Source organism: Sander lucioperca, chromosome 19 (genome assembly GCF_008315115.2).
Source record: "Sander lucioperca isolate FBNREF2018 chromosome 19, SLUC_FBN_1.2, whole genome shotgun sequence".
NCBI classification, from domain to species: Eukaryota; Metazoa; Chordata; class Actinopteri; order Perciformes; family Percidae; genus Sander; species Sander lucioperca.
The window spans coordinates 29568804-29594205 of record NC_050191.1 but is presented as its reverse complement, the minus strand read 5'-3'; the positions used below and the strand labels follow the sequence as shown (position 1 = coordinate 29594205).

Sequence of the window (25402 nt, the reverse complement as noted above, 5' to 3'; positions counted from 1 at the left end):
CACGACTAAAACAACCTTTGAACGTACACATGTTCCACCAAAACAAGATCCTTCCCGAGGCTACTTTGCAGAGGCACCGTGGCTCCGTCTGGAGCTTAGCGCTGCCCAAGATGATTGTGATTGGTTTAAAGAAATGCCGATAAACCAGAGCACGTTTATCTTCCATCCGGGAATGATGTGACCAGCCGGGCCCTCGAAACCTGGTCTCCCGGGTGAAAATCCTGTGTTTGTTTGACCCAACACCTATGAGGAACTTGGCGCCCTTATACTTTGTCACCTTACTTCCTGCTTTGCTCCCGTCATAAATACTACGGCCACTAGAGGGCGCCACCACTATAAATGTAAAGATAAGTAATAATTGTTGCTTGAACAAATGACCTATGGGAGCGTTTTTTCAGGGGAGGACAGTATCCTTGAATCATGTATTCTGTATGTATATGTAGCTACATCCTTCTGAGACACCTGGCCCTCAAATATATGAAAACTCTAACTGAACCTTTCTGAAAAACTGAAACTATACTAAAACTGGCAAACACTCTGAAAACTTACGCACTAGAGGGCGCCGCCACTATCAATGGAAAGATGAGTCGTAATTGCTGCTTGAACAAACGACCCATGGTTGCGTTTTTTAGGGGAGGACAGTCTCATTTATTTAATGTTAATATGCTGCTTATGAATGCTATATAGGGGAGCTGACGGTAAAGTGTGACCAAAAAACATTTCTCAAGACGTATCGTTGAATGTATCTGTATATGTTTGTTTGATCCGTTTTCAGAGGCATTACAGTGTGGACTCACCACAACGGCAAAAACAAACATGAGTAATCCGTGATCTGTGATCCAAACCAGCACGAGTTCAGGTGTCCTTAATCGACTTCAGCCCGTTCCTCGCTCGCTTTCCGTGCCCAGATCTTTCCCAGCTGGTCCTAAATCTGATCTGGCAACATTTCAGCTCTCTCCTCTCGGAGCTCCAGGCTGCCGCTGACAACAACTTGAGCTCTGCTTTGCCAGGAGGGCTGACATGTTTTTTCCTGAAATGAGGGTATCATTACACCCACTCGCCGCCAGGCCAGCGGTCTGTCTCTCACATCGCCTCCTCTCACTCATCAGCATAACGGCTCCTCTTCTCCCATCCAGCCGCGCTCTCGCTGCCACGAAGCAATACAGCAGAGACTGTTATGCAAACAGGTTTAGTGCTTGTTTGCCTCTGAATCATCTGCGGCTGAAGGCCCCGATTGTCCCTACTTTCCAAAACAAACATGACATTACATATCACTGCTGTGCCTCCAAAACTAGAAAAAGTAACAGAATGGTTTGCTTTACATTCTCAGAGCAGCAAAGCCCCTCAATTGTTAAAGCCTGTTTGTGTTAAGATTTAATTAATATGTGCATGAAGAGAGGGACTTTAAGGGGTAAAAAAACTTAATTTGCTGCTCTAGCGTTTCCCCCTCTCATTCCCCCTGCTCTGGTGTTTCCCCCTGCTCTGGCGTTTCCCCCTCTCATTCCCCCTGCTCTGGCGTTTCCCCCTCTCATTCCCCCTGTTCTGGTGTTTACCCCTCTCATTCCCCCTGCTCTGGTGTTTACCCCTCTCATTCCCCCTGCTCTGGCGTTTCCCCCTCTCATTCCCCTTGTTCTGATGTTTCCCCCTCTCATTCCCCCTGCTCTGATGTTTCCCCCTCTCATTCCCCCTGCTCTGGCGTTTCCGAGCCCCTAAACCAGAGACATTTGGAAACACTTCTGAACCGTTTTGGTTTGGAATCTGCAGGGTTGTGTTATATGGGATTATTTTTTGCCTTTAATTCCAAGCAAAACTTCTTTGTTTGCAATTCTGGCACAAACCTCTCGCGTGGGGGGGTCTTACAGGGGTGCGTCCCCATTGGCAAATTAGTTTTTGGAGTACGTTTGAGTGACAGCTCAGTGCCTGCCTGCCCTGACGTTTCAGTGCAGCTAACGTTAGAGACTTTGGAGGACACACAAACCACTCTACACAGCAGATTCCTACAAGATTAATAAAGTGTAAGTATTGATCATATATATTGTCTGTGATCTAAGTTGCAAGCATGGTTACTAGACTTTTTTTGTTTCGTTTTGTTAAGTTACTAGCTAGCTAGTAAAGCTGTGTAAGTTAGCATTTAACGTTAGCTAACTGCTAACGTTATCTAAAACAAATGCTAGCCAAGCCTTACAAATGCTAGCCAAGCGTTACAAAGTAAAGTAACTACTTTTTCGGGTAAAAAGTAGTGTAACGCGCTACTACTGAAAATTTGGTAACGAAACGTAGTTCCTTTTTCAATTCGGCGCAACGTTACTTTTCCCAGGGACAGATTTGACAGCGACACTGCCTTCTCAGCTGCGCGCTCACCAGCTCCACACGGGATGTGACAGAGGCTGGTAGCAGAGCCAAAGCTAACTTTTGAGAGCGTTTTAAGCTTCATAGCTTTTTGCTAGACGGCACTCTGAGCCAGGCAGACACAACGCTGACAACCTCACAGATGGACGCAATGGAGATGGCCTCATATATACACGCAGCGGACCGCTGTGGACTTGTGTCGGTTGCACGGACACGCAAGGATTTCCAGAAAAGAGGCTGCATGTGTCTACGACTATCGTGGCTGCACGACCGGTACAAGTCGATACAGACATTACATACACTAACACCGTGTAACGCCGATGACCTACCGATGTGCATTCAACCCACGCTGGATTCGTTCATAATGAATCAGCCGTCACTCTGTGAGTAGAGAATCTGCAGTGTAGTTCAGACACTTCACTGATAAACCAGAGATGGGATTTATGGTAAAAGAAAGTTTTTGTATAATTAACTTTAGTCTCTGCCAGAGATGCCTGCTTTTAAAAGTAACGTAAAAGTAACGAGTAAAGTAAAAAGTTACTTTCCATAGGGGTTAACTAAGTAAAGTAACGGATTACTTTTTTAAGAAGTAACAAGTAACGAGAAAACACTACTTTTTAAAAGTAACTTCCCCAACACTGTACACAATGCTAGGGTATTGGTTACGTTGTACAATGTAGAAGCTGTGAATATAACGTAGGACATTGCTTAGTTTCTGTGTCAGTACTCCTGTCTGCTTCTCTACTGGGGGCGTGCCGACCGCCATCTACTGTCTGACTATGGAGAAGATGCTCACACAAACACACTGAACAAACATCTCAACTATCCCTTTAAATGCTTTCAATTCTGCAAAAAACTGGGGAGCTCCGTCCTGATCGGTCACCGCTGTGTGTGAGTCCGGCTGCAGGAGCAACAGGTGAAGATATGTAAAGAATTTATCACACAGTAATGCATTTATCATGTTCCCTCCGTGCTGTTCACGGCTGACAGACAAAACTCATATTAAATATAAATGTACAGTACCATCCTGTTTTTATCCCTGTCAATTATTTCCGCCCTTATTTCTGATACAAATAAATGTATACCTCAGTATTTAACGTCAATAAAATGACAGCAGAGACGGACCTTGTCGATCCGATTGTAATCTGATTTCCTGTAACTTGCGATTCGATTTGAGTTCAACCATTTACTCATCTCAATAAAGTCTCACCTCCAGACTTCCTAATAATTCAGATCATGCACGACATGATCTGAATGATTATTTTAATCATGGCTGCGCTCTGCCTTTACGTGTCTGCTGTAGTCGTAAGTAATGACCTACATTGAAAGGTGCTATTGAAGCTATTTGTTATGCTGCTGCTAACTTCTTTTTTTAAATCAGACCATTTGCATCTCTTTGCATCTTAAACTTTTCTTAAACTGCCGGATAAATATTCCCAGCCGGAGGAGGGGTCACAGCTTTTTTTTGGAGAAGCTGTCAACATTTTTCAGGCAGTTCTCGATGGAGACTGTGTTTTATTGTTGGAGGTAGAAATGCATCATCCCCAACATCCGTGCAGTCAAGCTAACGAGAGGAGAACAAACATGGACGCCTGCAGTAAAGTGGTCATTTGGCTGCCAGGGAAGGATAAAGGCATTTAGACATCTGAAACTCTACTTCTTTCTAAACAGTGCTGGAAGAATTACACAGATCTTTCACTTAAAAAAAAGTGAGCGTCAACACATTCTCACTCCCATCGTGTCAAAAAGCAACGCTTGGTCTGGTGCCTTTGGCGTTTGTTATTGACGCAAAACGTCTCCTTTAGTGTCATATTTAGACACGCTAGCTCGGGATTCTTGGCATCACTATTTGACACTCGGGATTTGGGTACAGCCCTTTGACGTCATATTTAGGCGCTCTGGGTCGGGACGTAGGTTTAACTGTCATGCGGCACAAGAACTAGTGATGGGACGTTTGACACCGAGGCACCGAAGCTTGTATCACTTCCGCAAAGCACACTAGTTCGAAACAGTGTTGGAGCTTGTATCAAATTGAAATAAGCACGTAACTGATGACGTCCGAAGCTTCGAACGTCACTGAAACTCCGGAAGGGTTTGCTGGATTAAAATTTTTGCCGCTGCACCGATAGTATAAGACGCGCACACCCAGAGAAGTTTTTGTTGTGTTTCATCGAGTAGACTTGCCTATTTCAGAGCCTGTTTATTCAAAATACAACATGGACAACAGTACAAATGTAAGGAAGCATTCAAGGGTGTGGGAACATTTTGACCTATTATCCCCGAATAAGGGACCGTTCGGTATTTATGGAATGGACCACCGGAGGAAAATAGGGGAGGGTCATGTCTTTTTATTTTTTGCTGAGGGGATGGTCATCCAACATTTTTCAGTCCAGAGGGGGGGGGGGTCACCCAACTTTTGTATTCATGAAACAGCAAAATTTCTAAGTGGCTTGTAGCTCTCTCAGTCTCGGCCCTACTTCGCTACCAGATGGGTCTGACTCATGAGTTTGCTGGGGGGGCAGGGGGAGCTGCCCCCCTGGTGGCTGAAACGGATAATTGCATTGTTTAAAAAATGAGTGGAATTTTAACGTCTGGCATGATCAGATATATTTTATAAATATCTTAAATAACACAAAACAACTAAATGGTGGTACAATACATCTGATTTCATATAGCCTACTGCTTTAGTAAAAAAAAATATTACCTGGCTGATGATGGGAGCAGCAGGACGCAAAAAACGAAAATGACTGTTGCACTAGTCTGGACATCTTTCCGTGCCAACCCTGCAATAAAGGTTTCCTAAATGCCACATTTGATGTCAGCTTACTAATTGATTGCAGGTTTTGTGTATATTTGGACTTTTATACGTTTGTTCCACTTTGTTTAAACGACGAAGTGGAGAAAGCCTAGTGACGAGTCCATAGCAACCAGTTTGTGTGTTGAACGTTACCCAGAGTGCTTTGCTGAATGGTCTCAATGTTTTATTTCATATGAATACTAGTTTACTAGAGGAGTAACTTAGTATTTGAAGTAATGCAGTAATGCAGGAAGTGTGCATTTAGTTTCCATGCTTATTGAGTTTCCACAACAATGTTAGTGAGTAAATCTACTGAAATGGCCAACACACCATAACAGAGGAGTGTGATGAGAGGTTTAGAATGCAGAGAATTTATGCAGAGGTTTAGTCACGTATGTCATGGCTGTAAAAACAAACAAACAATGGGAATCTGTATATATTTGCCAAGCACAAACCAGTACAGAAGGTATCTGTAAATTGTTGGGGGAGGGTCATGCCTTTTTTTCAAATCGTTTTGGAGGGTCATAGAAATTTTTTTACTGGCGAGGGGAGGGTCATGTCTTTTTTGGCTAAAAGTCGGCTACGTTTTATGGACTGTTGTATTATTAGGCCTATTTATTATTATTATTATTATTATTATTATTATTATTATTACCACCATCATTGTCATTCAGACAACATTATCAAATTAGCAAAGTAACAAAGTAGCCTAGATGCATTAAAGGAGAACTCCGGGCAATTTTTACATTAATCTTGATCGCTATAAGTATGTGAGTACTGTCGATAACAAAAAAAACGAGCCGAATCGGTGCTAGCTAACTGGAGCTGCTGCAGCTAATGCCGAGAGGTCCCACTTAGCTAAAACAGCAGTTTTGGGGGCATATCATAAAGAGTGCCTTTGTGCCTCTTTAACAGACACAAAATGCAGTTAAAATGTCTGTGCAACATGAACAGGGCCCTTACATGACAACAAGATGCGTTTTCAACTCAGACATTGTTTAAATTCACCTACCCTGTTAGCTGCTAGCTGCCGTCTGGGATGAGTGAGTGTTCAGCCAGGCTTCAGTAATAATCATCACGCAGCAGTTCTGTGTGTATTCGTAGCATATATATCCATTTTGTGTGCCCCGCCTTCCTCACCTGCCGCGGCCGACAACAATCCACGGGTGCCCGCTGGTCTGGTGGATGTCCTCCAGAGGACAGTTCATGCTTTCGCGGCAAAATTTTTGCGGCGAAAAAAGTTTATTTCCCCCTCAAAAATAGGTAATTGAGCACTGTAGTGGTTATGATCATATCAGTGACTATGTAACTACATGGAAACGGGCCAAATGATGCCTGTTTCTTGTACAGTAATAGCGTTACTGAAGGCTAGCTCTAGCTCCATAGTTACGTTACTCCAAGCTTCTTCCCTTGTGAACACCTCCGCTCTTCACTCTTCTCACACTACGCTCCGATCTGCACACTGCTGTTTACCTTTTCCTGCTACAACTGAATTCCCGCGGGACTTCAGCGCAAGACTACAGCCAGCCTCCTGTAACTCTGTTACTTTACAAGAAACAGGCATAATTTGGCCCGTTTCCATGTAGTTACATAGTCACTGATATGATCATAACCGCTACAGTGCTCAATTACCTATTTTTGAGGGGGAAATAAACTTTTTTCGCCGCAAAAATTTCGCCGCGAAAGCATGAACTGTCCTCTGGAGGACATCCACCAGACCAGCAGGCGCCCGTGGATTGTTGTCGGCCGTGGCAGGCGGGGAAGGTGGGGAGGAAGTAGAAGGATGCCGGTCTGGCCTGCTAGCCTGGCTAAGGCAACTAACACACAGTTCGCCACTGCAGAGACTACTATTCACCAACGCCAGATGGATCACACACAAAATGGATATATATGCTACAAATACACACAGAACGACAGTACTCACATACTTACAGCGTTCAAGATTAGGAGTTCTCCTTTAACTACCTAGTAATTCAGATCAAATTGACTCTTATAACAGGCCTGTCCAGGTTTTTATTTCAAAACAGTCACACTCATTGCATTGTTTTAAGGTTCGGTGTTTACTGTGCCCACAAGAACTGGCATACAACAATAACACCTCTTCAATGTTGAGGCACCTCCGTGCAAAACACGAAGCAGCAGCAGCTGCAACATCCAATGCTCCACCCAGCAACAACATTTAATGCAATGCCTTCATTTGGTTTGTTTTATTTCGTTTCATTATTGTGATCATTATTATACAACACATAGCCTACTAACCTTGTCTCACCTCACCAGGAAGGAACATGCACCAAACTGGTTGAAAGGATATCACTAGCAGTCCTCACTCCTTGTAGAAATCACCTTGATTGCCACCCTTGATCACTTTATATCCTTTAAAATGTCACCTAATTCAAACACAGTGCTCACTTCACTTTTTAGTTGTGGTTTCTTTCTTCAAACATTATGCTAGGCCTACTTCATGGCTACATTGTTTGTCCTAAACACTGGCAGAATGTTTTCCTTTGATAAGGCTCAGAATTCACTGGAACATCGCAGGGTTTATGAGTGTGGCTTGCAATTTATTTAATTAGCCTAATTACATACACCTGTACGTAATTCTACATAGCAGTAGAAGGTGGCATTGTTGCTGCAGTTTATTAAATCCTGTCAAACGATTAATTTTTTTAATCGCCAAATTTCTATAGTTAATCACGATTAATCGCATGTTTTATCACATGAATAAAATTCTATTATTTTGCATTTCAGAACTGTTTTTAAGTACATATTAACAATGGAAAGCCATTATTACCAGTGTATCTTAATTGGGAAACAAATGAATGCAAAGAAAGTTACTTTATGAACTTGACTTTAAGATTTGTAATTGTTTATTATTTATTTATTTACTGTAAACAAAAGAAAAATGTTAATCTGTCATTATTGCACAATTCCTACAAGTACCTAACCTAACTGAGATGTAACACGAACACTTTGCTTATACAGTACAAACAAAATGGTCCAAAAACCGGTTGCCACAGCAGGACGTTTGTAACCTTAAGTTTTTCTAATAATGTAACAATTCTCCTGGACAGAAAAGGGGGTGGACAATGTCCCAAATGACAAAAACAGTCAAAAAAAACGATACAAACAACACAGTCCTAAAACTGTATGCTGATATACATAGTCAATATAGTGTGCAGTAACTTCTAAATAATTTTGATTACTCACTGACGTCCAGTGATCGTCGTTAATGAGACAGCGTTTGCACTCTGCAGCAGTTCCAGTTGGGCTGCTTTCTCCGTGTCATACAGGCTGTGTCCCCCTCGACAACTTTTTAAAAGTAAACTTTCCATTCAGAATCTTATTGGCATCCATTTCGGCATATCACGCTCGCCATCCACTCAAAACGTAACGTTATCCTACTACTCTTTGGCCGGCTCGCAAGCCCCAACAAGTGTGTGCGGCGTGCCTGTTGTTTTGTTTCCGGTCTAGCTAGATCCGGTGTGGTGTTGTAGTTTTGCTAACGTTACTAGTTGTTGCAACAGCATGTGAAAGAAACTACATTTGCTAGGCCAAAAAGAACGTTAATCTCGCGATAAAAAAATTTACGTTGTTAAAATGGGTTTGCGTTAACGCCGTTAATAACGCTTTTAACTGACAGCACTAATTATAATGTTATATTCAAACATTCAAACATAGGCTTTATATTCTGAATTCAATCATGTAATGTTCATGTCATTTAATTCAAGTTCAGTCATGTCATGCCATTTGCATGTGTCCATTCTGTCTCTCCTATGTTCATGTAAGCTTCGTTTGGCTTTGTCGAGTTCATAGCCGCTTTCATTTCTGCTGACTGACCACCAGATGTCACTGTGTTGTCTTCGATGCTTGTCTTCGTTTGCCCATCACTAACAAGAACAGGACAGTTTTAGGTTTAGGAAGAGATGGTGGGTAGGGTAACAAAATGAACGGGACATGACCCCGATGTCCTGGGTGAAAGTCCTGTGTTGTTTGACATATCCACCACCCTAACCAACCTTTCTACGCGGACTTTCGGTACTACATACTGCTCTCTACCGTTGTCTCTCTTAATACTACATCATCTTACAGCGACCAAGCTGCAGCTCTGCCCGGTGAGTTCCGTACAGACGCTAACACAAGACAGCTTATCCCCGACACTCTTTAACACCTGGATGTAAAACCTTTAAAAAAACTTTTCTGAGAAGTTAAAATAAAGGAGAAGACTTCATGATGAAACCTGCTGCTTTTCCTGCCTACCGTCAGCATTTAATTAAACCATAATGAAGTAGTTATTTAAAGCCAAACTATGATCTTACTCTAAACCTAACCAAGAAGTTATTGGTCCTAAACAAACCAAAACAAGTCTTCTAAAGAAAACCCATGAAATAAGTTGTTTGTCCATGCCCTCCAGAACGACACAGAGAAGCTTTTTTTTCCGATCGGTTGCCTCTATCAGCAGAACAGTTCAAATTTCAGTGCCTCCGTAAAACATTTTAAAAATAAAAATTCTAAAAAGTATTCAAAAATAACCCTAATGTTTGTTTCTCTGGTCAGTGCCAGTTCCTCAAATTAGCCATGTGCGTCATGCCACATACACTCACCTCTCTTGTAACTCTTTTTTGCAACTTTCCCATAAACCACTGAACTGATCATGTACGCCTGCTTTTCTCTGCATTTGGCTCCCTCCTTGTTGCCCGTTTTCACCGGTTGTGACAAATATGTTTAAATGGAAATACATCAAAATCACTTCCTCTGTACACTGAGGGACAAAAGTGATGTAAAACTGCTGCAGCTTCAAAAATAACCAGTAACTCTTAAACTCACAGATGAGGAAAATTTAGACTGAAGAATAGATTAAGCTTTATTGATATTGCCTATAAGTACATGGACAACAACATGCAGTTTAAGTGCAAAAAGCAGTAACCTGCAGAGTAAGGTACAATATATAATATATATAATAAACAGTAGGGGGGAGATATGAATACGCTGAGATATATACAGTATGACTAAGTATAAAATATATAGTGCAGGTGTAAGTACAAGTAATGCTAATATAAGACACGATATACAGAATAAACAGCTGGAGGAATGACATGAATACTGTGTATAGTCTATAGATCAGATATATGGACAGAAGTATAAATGTGTTTGAGTATGTGAGAGCATTATTTAATAAGAAATGTGAATATAACAAGTGATCTGTTTTAGATGAAGTTAAGGTTCTGGACTGACTCACAGGGGGCTTCTTAATATGAGATCAGATCAAGACTTGAGTCTCTTTGTCCAGCTCAGACTAAAATATAATCAGCTCTGCACAATAAGCACATTCAGTCATCCATCAATCATTTTGTTATCTACGTAAAATATGATGAGATGATGTTTAACAGCAGAGGACTCTGTGGTGAGTTGATGTTGTTGATCAGTGGAGTCAGACGGAGGTAGAAGGCTCTGCAGTGTTTTCATAGTTCACCGTACCATCACCTTCATCTTCATCATCATGCTCCTGTGAAAATGGAGCAAATACATGTCTGATTCAACAATGATTTTGCTCTGTTGTGTTATAATTGTATGAAAATGTAATCTATCTCTGTTTAAACTCACAATGTTTTCTTCCGTCTGTGTTTTGTTCCCTGAAAAGACAAAAGAGAGTCAACTTTAGCTTTCACAATGAAAAAATCCAGGTTTATCCAACTTTTTCAAAATAAAAGTTTAATCTGTAAATGTTTTCACCTTTATCTCTTGCCCATATGTTGACCGCCACAACACTTGGTATGAATGTTGCTAAACCCAGAGACATGACAATGATCCTCCACCAGCCTGAAACAGGAGGTTATAAGTGTTAAATATAGTCAGAGGTGTTTTGATAACGAGCTACTTGTTGAAACAGGAAGTTATAAGTGTTAAATATTGTAAAAAAAAAAAAAAGTAACTAGCGTCTTTCTGTAGAAGAGTGACGCCTGTATTGTTGGGAGAGAGTGAGGTCTTTCTCTCTTGCGGCCACCTAAGTCACCTCTCTCTGTCACTTCTGACTGAGGAGCAGCAGCGAGCCAACTGGCCATAAAACCAAAAGGTTTTTTTTCGCATGTTTGTGAGAATTTACACAATAAAGTTGTGGGGAAAAAATACTGGAAACCAAGCAATCGGCCATACTGAACAGGCACTGCACTCGTTTAATGTAATTATCCACAAAGTGATGTCATCATAGTCTCACCTGGTCCATCGTTGTTGTTTTCAGATGTCGGGTTGTTTGTCTCTTCTGATGTCCGTTTATTTCCTGTTGTCAATGGTGATTTATTTGTAATTGCAGATATTGTAGTTGTTGCATCATCACCTTAACAAACACAATAACAAACTGTTCAGTTAGAAGAAGAAGAATTATGCACACAACAAATGGAAGTTAATGTGAAATTAATGGAAAAACTTCAGATCTAACTAACTATTTAGTGTAATTATACAAAGTGATTATAAACAGCTCATCGAAGAGGGCTGAAGGTGAACAGGTTCATATGTTTATCATAACTTGTCACTTCACATTTCAATAACTTGTAATACTCTGACTTCTGATTAAGGTGAGATGTTGTAAATGTCACAGTAGCTGAACAGTTAAGCTCTGTTGTCTTCACGTCATTCATATCACCCTCATACAGCCACTTCACTGTGTTTACACTTATAACGTGTAGACACAGAGCAGTTCAAGGTGACCAAAACATCGTTCTTCTGTTCAGTCACTGGTGAAGATGGAGATATTGAGAGAGAAACACAACAGATTGAAAACATATGATGTAAATACTCACTGCTAACGTTCAGAAAATCCCCATGGCCTCCACCATGTAGTTCTCCTAATCTAAACTGTTTGCAGTCGTAACGACCAGCATCCTCACGTGTGATCTTTATAAATAGAGAACATTTCTCTGTAACACTCAGTCTGTCTGATTTAGCTTCGGCTTCTTCCTGAATCTGCCCGTGTTTAAACAGCGTAACTGGGTTTCCTGAACCTCTGAAGATCCAGACAATACTGTTACACTTATCCTGATCATTCATTCATTCATTCACTTCATCTCCAGCTCTGACAGCGTGGTAGTTATAAACCAATTTCTTCTGAGCTGCTGCTGTTGATAAAAAGAGAGAAATATGATAAACTGAAACATGAATGTTATGTTTATAGTTAGTGTGACGATTATTTTAGATAAGTCTGCATATGTGTCTCATGTTTGGATTCCAAGAGTTCATTAAACTCACCATGTTACAACAAAACTTGTATTCTCTTACCTTTAAACTGAATCAGCAGCATCAGAAATGAAGACATTATAATCCATCTGATCTGATCCATCGTGCTTCTCTCTCTGTCTCACACTTTCAACTGTCAAAGTCTCTGATGCGCTGTGTCGTAAACATGAATACAGCATCTACTTCCTGTAATAATGATGGAGTCACTTCCTGTCAGCTGATGAAGTAATTTGTAATATTAGCTTTAATTCTCTCTGTGGGATCCCCTGACTTTTTGTCATTATTCCATGAACACTTATTTTGAACGTAGCCGTGGCAATTTTAGATGCATTTATGTTGCATAGAGAAATGTTAGAGCCCAGTGAAAACAGAGGTGTTCAACCCAACAGAAGGAAGGTTTACTAAGAAAGCTGAGAGAACAAGAAGAGGTCAGCTGATCAGAGGCCAGCTGCAGTGTAGGCTGTGTGCTGAAGAGAGAGAGAGAACTACAAAACAAGTGTTAAAATTGAATATAAATAGTTTACTTTGCAAATATTTATTATTGTAATGTGAGAGTTCGATATGTGGTGGTTGGTTGGTTCACTCTTAATGAGAGGTAAGCAGCAATATACTGTTCTCCACACATCATCAGCTCCACCATAATAACACTTCCTTGTTTCTCACTCACATGGAGCTAAGCCAACCAATATCGCTATCAGAACTTAGACTGAGTTAAATGTGAGGAAAACCACAGAGGTAGATTCATAACTGCTGATGTAAATAATGAAATATGTAAATAGTTATCTGTATGATGATTGCAAATATATTTTTTAGTAAATTAACTCAAATATATCCATTAATTTGTAAACCTTATCAGCCATAACAAAGACAGGGTTGTTACAAATTCCATTAAAGGTGCTCTAAGCGATGTTGGTTGACATCACTTCTTGTTGACGTTCAAAGTATTGTCAAACAAAACGGAGGCTAGCTCGCCCCTCCCTCCTCCTCATCCTGTCCCCTCCCCCTCCCTTCCGCGTACTAACCCCCCAACACCCACCCCAAAATCCTTCTTGTCGGTTATTGGCTGGAACACTGTTTGTTATGTTTAGTGGTGCAGGTTGGTGCAGTTTGTTTTTGTTGTCGTTTGTGGAGCCTGGGCTGTCATGACATGAATACTGCGTATAGCCTATAGATCAGATATATGGAAAGAAGTCTTCCATGACATCCTTTTTAAATACAGACAGTGGCAACATTTCAGTCTTAGTATTACTTGATCTCAGTGCATTTGACACGGTCAACCACAACATATTACTAGACCAACTGAGGTAGTTGTTTTTGGAGCCAAAGAGGAACGATTAAAAGTAAGCGATTGGCTTCAATCTGCAAGGTTAAAAACAACAGACAAAGCCAGAAATCTTGGTATAGTCATGGACTCAGACCTGAATTTCAACAGCCACATTAAGACAATTACAAAGTCATTCTGCTATCACCTTAAGAATATACCAATGGTTAAAGGATCCCTGTCTCAGAAGTTAGTGTCATAAGTAGTACTCCCAGGACACGAACACCCGTTTCAGCCGCATTTACACTTCCTCACGGCCCTTCAGCATCAATCTTTACGTTTCTTCTTCTTTAACATTGAGACTTTTCTCCTTTCATCCAACATCCTGCCACTGCCATCTTCCCCGCGATCACCTTAATTCTCCTCACCTGAGCATCCTTGTCCATCTCCCCACCTGTACCTCATTTCGTCATCACAGCAGCAATGTGTGTGTATATGTGTCTTGTTCTTGCAACATAGTGGGGACTAGAACAAGTTTTTAACCAGAGTGAGGACATTTTTGTTGGTCCTTACTTCTTCAAAGGCCTGTGTGAGAATTCAGACATGGTTTTGAGGTTTAGGTCTGGGTTTGGAGTTAGGCATTTAGTTGTGATGGTTATGGTTAATGTAAGGGGCATGCATGTGAGTGTTCTCACAAACAAAGAAGTAGTGTGTATGAGTGTAAGAAAACCCTTTTAATATTCCACCTAACTAATGTTAACATAAATATATTTAACAGTTTTTACAACTCTAGACAATAAATGTTTAGTGGTAGCAGTTGTGAAGCATTCTGTTTATACATATACTAGTTTTGCATTGCCAATGAGCGCTGTGGAGTAAGATCTGGCTAAACCACAGAAACATTCTGAAACAGGAGAAAAAAAGCTCTGGGTTGTTTGCATTGCTTTAAACCAATCACAATCTTCTTGGGCGATGCTAAGCTCTGACGCAGGGACGGTGCCTCTACAAAATAGTCTCGGGAAGGAAATTGTTGTCCGCCTGCTATTGTCTGCATTTGGTTTATTCCCTTGTTTCCTGTTTTCACCAGTTGTAACAAATATGTTTAGTCAATCAAAATCACTTCTTCTGTACACTGAGGGACAAAATGTGATGCAAAACTGCTACAGCTTAAAAAAAAGAAGTCACAGATGGGGAAAATTTGCATTTGGATTCAAGGTTAGATTCAGCTTTATTGATATTGATATTGCGTATATATATATATGATATTGAGTACAAGTACCTGGACAATGACATGCAGTCTGAGTGCAAAAAAACAGTTACCTGCAGAGTACAAGGTACAAGGTACATATAGTATTATATAATAAACAGTATAAACAGTAGGGGAGAGATATGAATACGCTAAGATATATACAGTATGACTAAGTATAAAATGGAGGCCTCGGGGAAGACCCAGGACTAGGTGGAGGGATTATATCTCTAACCTGGCCTGGGAACGCCTCGGGATCCCCCAGTCGGAGCTGGTTAATGTGGCTCAGGAAAGGGAAGTTTGGGGTCCCCTGCTGGAGCTGCTCCCCCCGCAACCCGATACCGGATAAGCGGACGAAGATGGATGGATAGATGGATAAGTATAAAATATATAGTGCAGGTGTAAGTACAAGTAATGCTAAAATAAGACACAATATACAGAATAAACAGCTGGAGGAATGATATGAATACTGTTTATAGTCTATAGATCAGATATATAGACTGAAGTATAAATGTGTTTGAGTATGTGAGAGCATTATTTAAGGAAGCTAAATAAGAAATGTGAATATATCAAGTGATCTGTTTTAGATGAAGTTAAGGTTCTGGACTGACTCACAGGGGGCTTCTTAATATGAGATCAGATCAAGACTTGAGTATCTTTGTCCAGCTCAGACTAAAATACAAACTGCTCAGAAAACATTCAGTCATCCATCAACATATCACTTTGTTATCTACTCATGTAAAATATGATGAGATGATGTTTAACAGCAGAGGACTCTGTGGTGTGTTGATGTTGTTGATCAGTGGAGTCAGACAGAGGTAGAAGGCTCTGCATATTTTTCATAGTTCACCGTACCTTCATCTTCATCATCATGCTCCTGTGAAAATGGAGCAAATAATTATCTGATTCAACACTGATTTTACTCTGTTATGTTATAATTGTATAAACATGTAATCTATCTCTGTTTAAACTCACAATGTTTTCTTCCGTCTGTATTTTTTCCCTGACAAAAAGACAAAAGAGAGTCGACTTTACCTTAGTCGGGTTGTTTGTCTCTTCTGATGTCCGTTTATTTCCTGTTGTCATTGGTGATTTATTCGTAGTTGTTGCATCATCACCTTAACAAACACTTCTTCTAACTGAACAAACTGTTCAGTTAGAAGAAAAAACTTCTGCACAAAACAAATGACTGATTCATTGGAAAAACTTCAGATCTAAACAAATATTTAGTGTAATTATACACAAAGTGATTATAAACAGCTCATCATATTCTCACCTGGGGACTGAGGAGGGCTGAAGGGGAACAGGTGCACACGTTTGGTATAATGGGTCACTTCACATTTCAATAACTCGTAATACTCTGACTTCTGATTAAGGTGAGATGATGTAAATGTCACAGTGGCAGAACAGTCAAGCTCTGTTGTCTTCACGTCATTCTTATCACCCTCATACAGCCACTTCACTGTGTAGAAACACCCATCATATGTAAACACAGAGCAGTTCAAGGTGACTGAATCATTGTATTTCTCTTCAGTCACTGGTGAAGATGGAGATATTGAGAGAGAAAGACAACAAGAGCAAAATGAACGTCATCACTGTAATCAAATATTGTAATGTTTAAGGATATTTTTCTAACAAAACAGTTTGAAAACGTTATGATGTAAATACTCACTGGTAACAACATTCAGAAAAAACACTGTGCTTTCACCATGTTGTTGTCCTGATCTGAACAGTTTGCAGACATAGGCAACAGCATCCTCATCTGTGACCTTCTTTATAACCAGAGAACCTTTATCTGTAACACTCAGTCTGTCTGATTTAGCTTTGGCTCCTTTTTGAATCTGCCCATGTTTAAACAGCATTACTGCTTTTCCTGAACGAGTGAAGAACCAGTCAGTACTGTTACACGTATCCTGATCATCTGTCACATTTCCACAAGACAAAGTGACTTCATCTCCAACTCTGACAGTGGAGAAGGAAAACGTCACGGCTGCTGCTGTTGATAAAAAGAGAGAAATATGATAAACTGCAATATTAATATGTTATGTTTATAGTTAGTGTGACGATTACTTTGGAAAAACTTCAGATCTAAACAAATATTTAATGTAATTATCCACAAAGTGATTTCAAACAGCTCATCATATTCTCACCTGGTCCATAGTTGTTGTTTTCAGATGTCGGGTTGTTTGTCTCTTCTGATGTCCGTTTATTTCCTGTTGTCATTGGTGATTTATTCGTAGTTGTTGCATCATCACCTTAACAAACACAATAACAAACTGTTCAGTTAGAAGAAAAAACATCTGCACAAAACAAATGACAGATTAATGGAAAAACTTCAGATCTAAACAAATATTTAGTGTAATTATACACAAAGTGATTATAAACAGCTCATCATATTCTCACCTGGGGACTGAGGAGGGCTGAAGGGGAACAGGTGCACACGTTTGGTATAATGTGTCACTTTACATTTCAATAACTCATAATACTCTGACTTCTGATTAAGGTGAGATGTTGCAAATGTCACAGTGGCAGAACAGTCAAGCTCTGTTGTCTTCACATCATTCTTATCACCCTCATACATCCACTTCACTGTGTAGAAACACCCTTCATATGTAGACACAGAGCAGTTCAAGGTGACCGAATCATCGTTCTTCTCTTCAGTCACTGGTGAAGATGGAGATATTGAGAGAGAAAGACAACAGAGTAAATATAAAATGAACATCATCACTGTAATCATAAATATTGTAATGTTTCAGTACATTTTTCTAACAAAACAGTTTGAAAACATTATGTAAATACTCACTGGTAACAGCATTCAGAAAAACCACCGTGCTTTCACCATGTTGTTGTCCTGATCTGAACTGCATGCAGACGTAGCCACCAGCATCCTCAAGTGTGACCTTCTTTATAACCAGAGAACATTTCTCTGTAACACTCAGTCTGTTTGATTTAGCTTTGGCTTCCTCCTGAATCTGCCCGTGTTCAAACAGCATTACTGTGTTTCCTGAACCAGTGAAGAACCAGTCAGTACTGTTACACTGATCCTGATCATCTGTCACATTTCCACAAGAAAAAGTGACTTCATCTCCAACTCTGACAGTGGAGAAGGAATACGTCCCAGCTGCTGCTGTTGATAAAAAGAGAGAAATATGATAAACTGCAACATTAATATGTTATGTTTATAGTTAGTGTGACCAGGGCCGGCTCTAGCCCTTTGGTTGCCCTAGGCGAGATTGAGTTTTGCGCCCCCCCACCTTAGTCTCGCATTGCCAGATCACAGCGCTGTGTCAGCGATAGAGTAGCAATGTATGTTCATTTTAGTTTCTAGCTTGCATGTAACTTAGATGGCACCAACATTTGGTCTAATCATAACTGGTCTGGCAACCCAAAGGCCAAGGTTTTGTTTCCAGATTTGTGTGCATGGTGACTTATGATGTGGGGGGTCTGGGGTAGCCTGGCTCCGCCCTCCTACTTACTTCCGATCAATTTTCATTTCCCTTCAGTACTCCGTCTGGGTTTGCGGTATATTCTTGGGTTTTCTCCGGTCAAATATTTGTAGGTCCAATCAGTGAACAGAGGGAGTGGCTGAGAACGATGACGTTGAGGACGTGCACTAGAAAGATGCGAGCGAAGCAATTCGGTCCGTTGTGGCAGCAACGCTGCCGAATATCCAGAAGTTAAAGCCCGAGCAAGAACAATATTTGCTGAGTTGTGTTGGTGGCCATGATGTTGTGGCCCTCGTCCCCACGGGGTTTGTGAAAAGTTAGATTTTCCAGCTCGCTCTGTTAGTGGTGAAGGAGTTGGCTAAGGCTAACGCTAGCGATGCTAATGCTAAATATAAGCCGATAGTTGTTGTCGGTCTCCCCTCTTGTTGCACATGCACATGACATATGTCATGACCAAACGTTAGCGATTGGTTATGGCAGATCCAGAGTGGCTCTGGGCAGATCCAATAGTTTTAAACTTCAACAGTTTAAAACTATTGAAGGTGGGTACTACAGAGTACCCTCTGTAGTACCCTCTGAAACTTTTGACCATTTAACACTTCATTTCCTGCATTCAGGTGAATTTTTATGCACCTATTTCTAACTTTTTCTGAATCAATTTATGCTGGGAATATCTTTATGTAAAGGCAAACATAGATTAAAATCCAAATATAAAAACATAATGGAATATTTAGCAGTAAGGCTCTCAGGCATTCTGTATTGCTTTCATCTATTTATTCTCCTTTGAATCAACTTTTCTAATCATATCTGAGTCAACACACATGTAGCCTAGGCATCATTTACTCCTCCCTCCTCTTTTGCTTCTTTTGTTGAGGAAGTAACCTCCTTAAATGTGCATATGACAATTATTCACCTCAATGATACATTAATTAATTTTAATTAATTAATAAACCCCTGGATTTTAATATTTCAGATGTGTTTGAGCAATATTTCTACTCATGTTCAAAACTTTGTGCACATTTAGAATATATCTCATCTGTGTTCTCTGAGATTTGGAGGAGTCGTGATATTTTGAGAAAAATAAAGTGATAATAGGCTATTACAAGAATAAAGTCACAATATTTCAGAAAATAATCTACCTGCACCATAGTCTTCTGTGCATTACGTGATTGCTCTGCTGATACGGTAGATCTCAAACCGTCTGACAGGCACAGAGCCCCGTTTGAGACTCTGGTCTCTGAATGACACAAAGTTTAGGGAAGTGGCTGTACGCTGATCTACATCGGAGGTGGAAACCCGAAACTACGGCAGAAATACACGAAGCACAAACGGGACACATCTGCTGCAGCATGCCCACAGCAGAGCACGTCCATTATAAACCTGAAGCTGCACAGACCACGGAAGGCGCGCTGCAGCAGCTCCGTGGTCTGTGCCGCTGCTCGTCTCTATTTCTACAGCGAGAGTCACACTAAGCGACGCACAGGTCTGCTTCAGAGCTCCGTGTGTTTGAGTCTGACCCATAGAGTGGAAACATCACGTCACGGGAACTTCAAACTAAATCATTAGTTTGAAGTTTTCCCCCAATTAGGAAATGATCGACAATAATTATCAATTCAATCTAATAATCAGGTTGAAAAGCAAATGTGTGGCTGAGAGGGCGCCCTAGGATGATCATGTTTAATAAACATGTTTTATTTCGCTTGTCATTCTAATTCTATTATTAATGGGAAGTAGACCTAAGGGCGACACGGCGCCCCCAACACTAGTCCTACGCAATCACCTACTTCGCCTATAGCAATCGCCGGCCCTGAGTGTGACGATTATTTTAGATAAGTCTGCAAATGTGTCTCGTGTTTGTTTTCCAAGAGTTCATTAAACTCACCATGTTACAACAAAACTTGTATTTTCTTACCTTTAAACTGAACCAGCAGCATCAGAAATGAAGATATTATAATCCATCTGAATCGAGCCATCCTGCTTCTCTCTCGGTCTCACCCTTTCAACTGTCCAAAGTCTCTGATACACTGCGTCTTAAATATTAATTTGGCATCCACTTCCAGTAATAATGATGGAGTCTCTTCCTAAAAATGACTTCCTCTCCTCTGTCAGCTGATGAAGTGATGTGTAATATTAGCTCTCTGTGGCAATCCCCTAACCTTTCATTATTATTCTTATAAACACTTCTTCTGAACGCAGCTTGACCGATTATTTTAGATGCATTTATATGTTACATAGACAAATGTTAGAGCCCAGTGTAAACAGACACCAAAAGCGGGATGAAGCGTGGGTTACTATGTGGATTCATACTGGGATGTCTACACAACTGTGTGAGTCGATTGACTTCAAAAAGTTCGCCACTTTACTCGAACCAAAGTTCAAAACACCTGTTCATGTCTTCTTTAGTCTGTTGGCTCTTTAGGTTTTTTTCCTGGAACACATCACACATTTTGCACATACTGCGTATGTGTCTTGTGTAGACTGTTTATATATTTATGACCATATGTAGGCTACATTTTATTTACTGGTGTTATTGTTGAATACATTGTGAATACATATTTCTAAAATGGTATGTTTTTGTTGAGTTATTATTACACAATACTTTTTCGGACCTTTTTGAATCCCCCAACAAATAACCCATATTACAAAAAAAGACTAAAACTAATAAAAACTAAGCATTTTCAAAAAATGAATACTAAACTAAACTAGCAAACCCGCTTTAAAAACTAATTAAAACTAAACTGAATTTGAAAACAAAATGTCAAAACGAAATAAAAATAAAAACAAAACTATAATAACCTCTGCTCTACATTATCCCTTACATGGCGAGACCTGTTAGTTCCTCAATGAATCTTTGCAGTTTTTTTTTATCTTTCTGAGAACTGAAGAAGTGTTTTGCTGACAATGTGGTTAACAACAGCAGCAGCTGAGCTCTACCACTTTTAACCCATTTAAGCCCAATTTTGTCCCAGACATTGCAAATATGCAAATCATGTGTTATTAGCACCCCTTTGAAATAATCAAGAATTATTTTATTTTTTTAAATGTAAAAAAGTATATGGAAAAAGTGTGTTTTATTACCGGTCACAATTGTGGGATAATATGCGTATTCTCAATTAAAGGTTAATTGGGTTTTTTTTTGTCAAAATAAGAGTATTCTGACAGCAATCACTGAAACAGAATTCTTCATCAGAAACTTGGGACTTTCCACACTGATATGAACACTGAGACCAATGGCAAAAATAAAGATCAAAATATGTTAATATATACTACAGCTCTTCACGTTTGTAGGGATGCCCAACATTTATTTGAATACAACTTGCATTACTTTAGCATAACATGTATTGAAACATTTATTTGTAACTAAAATAAAACATTTTAAATTGTACTTTAGTGCAATATTGTAATGTTGGCATAACATTTTAGTGCAACATTCACTAGAAAATTATATTACAGTCATGTACTTCATTCACATTGAACATAAAAACTTCAGGAACGATGTACCCTCTCGAGTATACCATCAAGAAGAGGCCTCATTTAACAAAAATGAAATGTATTTAGATTAGAGGCAGTTATATGGTAAAGAGGTAGGCGCCAGAACAAAGTGCTTGATTCTGTTTCTGTATAACTATTTTGAACCACAATTAGTCAGACATCTTATTACATTAACATAGAACATAAAGTTAACATTTAAGATAGAGGCCTGAGGTCCCACTGTCATACAGCATCTCTTGACTCAACTGACCTTCTTTCTCAAAAAAACATTTTGTCTCTTGTACTCCTATATTCTTTATTTTTTGGCCCTTTCAGCCCTTTATATTCACTTTTGTCTTCTTTTCTACTTTCTATGGTATGTCTTGAAGCACTCAATATGCAGTGAAATGTTGCATTTCTCACATGCATAGGTGGTGCGTTTATCACAAAGACGACATCTCAAGAACCGATTCCTTGTGTTGACTGGCCAATGAGAGACTTGGTCATATCTTGCCTGATCTTGAACAGTAGTGGCCAGTAGAGATCTCCTTCCGTGGCTCAGTGGCTTTGTGCCAAACCTTTGTATAAGAGATTGTGCCACTACCCGTGTGAAGGTGAGCAGGTCAATGGTCCCTCCCATAACATCTCTGTAAAAGCAATAGCTATTCACGAGTGCACTGTTGAGAGACCATGCAAAGATGGGCCACCACTACTTCTTGGACCTGATTGTGATGCTGTATCATGTTGGTCATGAAGAGCAACACCTCCCATATGCTCATTATATTACTTGATGCATTGTGGTTGGTCAAAAGCATGTCGCTCTTTGTTCCATCGTTTGACAACGGACTCAATATAGCTCTTCTCCATGTTTGTTGCCATAGTGACAACGTGCAATGTTGCCATAGTTAACGTTATATAAAAGCAAAATATATAATGAAAAGAGGATGGGGCCTAGAATGGATCCCTGTGGTACCCCGCAAAAGAGAGGAGCAGGTGATGAGGAGAGGTCACCGATCATTACAGAGAATATAACAAGTTATCTGTTTTAGAGGATGTTAAGGTTCTGGACTGACTCATAGGGGGCTTCTTAATATGAGATCAGATCAAGACTTAAATCTCTTTGTCCAGCTCAGACTAAAATAGAAACAGCTCGGCACAGAAAACACATTTAGTCATCCATCAACATATCATTTTGTTATCTACACATGTAAAATATGATGAGATGATGTTTAACAGCAGAGGACTCTGTGGTGAGTTGATGTTGTTGATCAGTGGAGTCAGACAGAGGTAGAAGGCTCTGCAACGTTTTCATAGATCACCGTACCTTCATCTTCATCTTCATCATCATGCTCCTGTGAAAACGGAGCAAATAAATTTCTGATTCAACACAGATCATGCTCTGTAAAGTTATAATTTTATAGACATTTAAATGTTTGCTGTTTAAACTCACATTGTTTTCTCCCATCTGTGTTTTTTTTCCTTAAAATACAAATAAGAGTCGACTTCAGCTTCCACAATAAAAATCCAGGTTTATCCAACTTTTTCAAAATAAAAGTTTAATCTGTAAATGTTTTCACCTTTAATTCTTGCCCATATGTTGACCGCCACAATGCTTGTTATGAGTGTTGCTAGGCATAACGATGATCCTCCACCAACCTGATACAGGAAGTTAGAAGTGTTAAATATAGTAAAAAAATTCTCTCTTGCGGCTGAGGTGAGATGTTGTAAATGTCACAGTGGCTGAAGAGTTAAGCTCTGTTGTCTTCAAGTCATTGTTATCACCCTCATACAGCCACTTCACTGTGTGGAAACACTTAAAACTTCCACCACACAACACAGAGCAGTTCAAGTTGACCGAATCATCGTTCTTCTCTTCAGTCACTGGTGAAGATGGAGATATTGAGAGAAGAAGACAACAAGAGTAAAATGAACGTCATCACTGTAATCATAAATATTGTAATGTTTCAGTATATTTTTCTAACAAAACAGTTTGAAAACATTATGATGTAAATACTCACTGGTAACAACATTCAGAAAAACCACATGTTGTTGTCCTGATCTGAACTGCATGCAGACGTAGGCACCAGCATCCTCAAGTGTAACCTTCTTTATAACCAGAGAACATTTCTCTGTAACACTCAGTCTGTTTGATTTAGCTTTGGCTCCTTTTTGAATCTGCCCGTGTTCAAACAGAATTACTCCGTTTCCTGAACGAGTGAAGACCCAGTCAGTACTGTTACACTTCTCCTGATCATCTGTCACATTTCCACAAGACAAAGTGACTTCATCTCCAACTCTGACAGTGGAGGAGGAATGCATCACAGCTGCTTCTGTTAATAAAAAGAGAGAAATATGAGAAACTGCAACATTAATGTTTATAATTAGTGTGACGATCATTTTAGATAAGTCTGCAAATGTGTCTCATGTTTGGATTCCAAGAGTTCATTACACTCACCACGTTACAACAAAACTTGTATTCTCTTACCTTTAAACTGAACCAGCAGCATCAGAAATGAAGACATTATAATCCATCTGAATCAAGCCATCGTGCTTCTCTCTCGGTCTAACCCTTTCAACTGTCAAAGTCTGTGATGCACTGCGTCTTAAACATGAATACAGCATCTACTTCCTGTGATAATGATGGCGTCACTTCCTAACAATTACTTAATCTCCTGTCACCTGATGAAGTGATTTGTAATATTGGCTTTTATTCTCTTTGGAAATCCCCTGACTTTTCGTCATTATTCCATGAACACTTCTTTTGAACACAGCCTGAGCGATTATTTTAGATGCATTTATATGTTACATAGACACATGTTAGAGCCCAGTGCAAACAGAGGTGTTCAACCAAACAGAGGGAAGGTTTACTATGAGAGCTGAGAGAACAAGAAGAGATCAACTGATCAGAGGCGAGCTGCAGTGTGGTCTGTGTGCTGAAGAGAGAGAGAGAACTACAAAACAAGTGTTAAAACTTAATATAGTTTTATTTGCAAATGTATATTATTGTAATGTAATGGTTCGAAATGTGGTGGTTGGTTTACTCTTAATGAGAAGTAAGCAGCGATATCCTGTTCTCCACACATCATCAGCTCCACCACAACCACACTTCCTTATTTCTCACTCACAAAGAGCGCTTGCCAACCAATCAGACGCTATCAGACTTAGACTTAAATGTGAGGAAAACCACAGTGGTAGATTCATAACTGCTGATGTAAATAATTAAATATGTAAATAGTTACCTGTATACTGATTGCAAATATATATTTTAGTAAATTAACTCAAATATATTCATTAATTTGTAAACCTTATATTATTATCAGCCATAACAAAGACAGGGTTGTTACAAATTCCATTAAGACTCAAATCTCATTAAATCCAAACACAAAGAACCAGAAAATCTAAAACTAACAGATACATTTTGAAACCAGAAGAAAATTTGGATTCAAGATGAGATGCAGCTTCATTGTTGTCATCTGAATACAGAGCTATATACAGTATAAACATGAGCAGCAGTTACAGTCAGCGGTGCAGGTATAGGTATAAAATATATAGTGCAGGTGTAAGTAGAACTAATGCTAATATAAGACACAATATATATATAATAA

At 39.7% G+C, this 25402-nt stretch overlaps 2 protein-coding genes across 2 annotated transcripts in view; both read right to left on the bottom strand.

The window, feature by feature from the left end:
• The window catches only part of LOC116045413, a 977204-nt gene extending 952749 nt beyond the window's left edge, over positions 1-24455 (bottom strand). Inside the window, exon 1 of the mRNA XM_031293059.2 lies at positions 24395-24455. The gene's annotated coding sequence lies outside the window, so the exon portion shown is untranslated. The remainder of the gene's footprint in view (positions 1-24394) is intronic.
• LOC116045394 lies at positions 10575-24388 on the bottom strand. The gene is made up of 8 exons (XM_031293028.2): positions 24283-24388; positions 17684-18007; positions 17284-17544; positions 16998-17135; positions 16157-16342; positions 10877-10963; positions 10748-10776; positions 10575-10649 (listed from the first exon to the last, which is right to left on the bottom strand). The coding sequence occupies exons 1-8, from the start codon at positions 24317-24319 to the stop codon at positions 10575-10577; spliced, it is 1137 nt and encodes a 378-aa protein (XP_031148888.2). The 5' UTR covers positions 24320-24388.
• Positions 24456-25402: the final 947 nt, after the last annotated feature.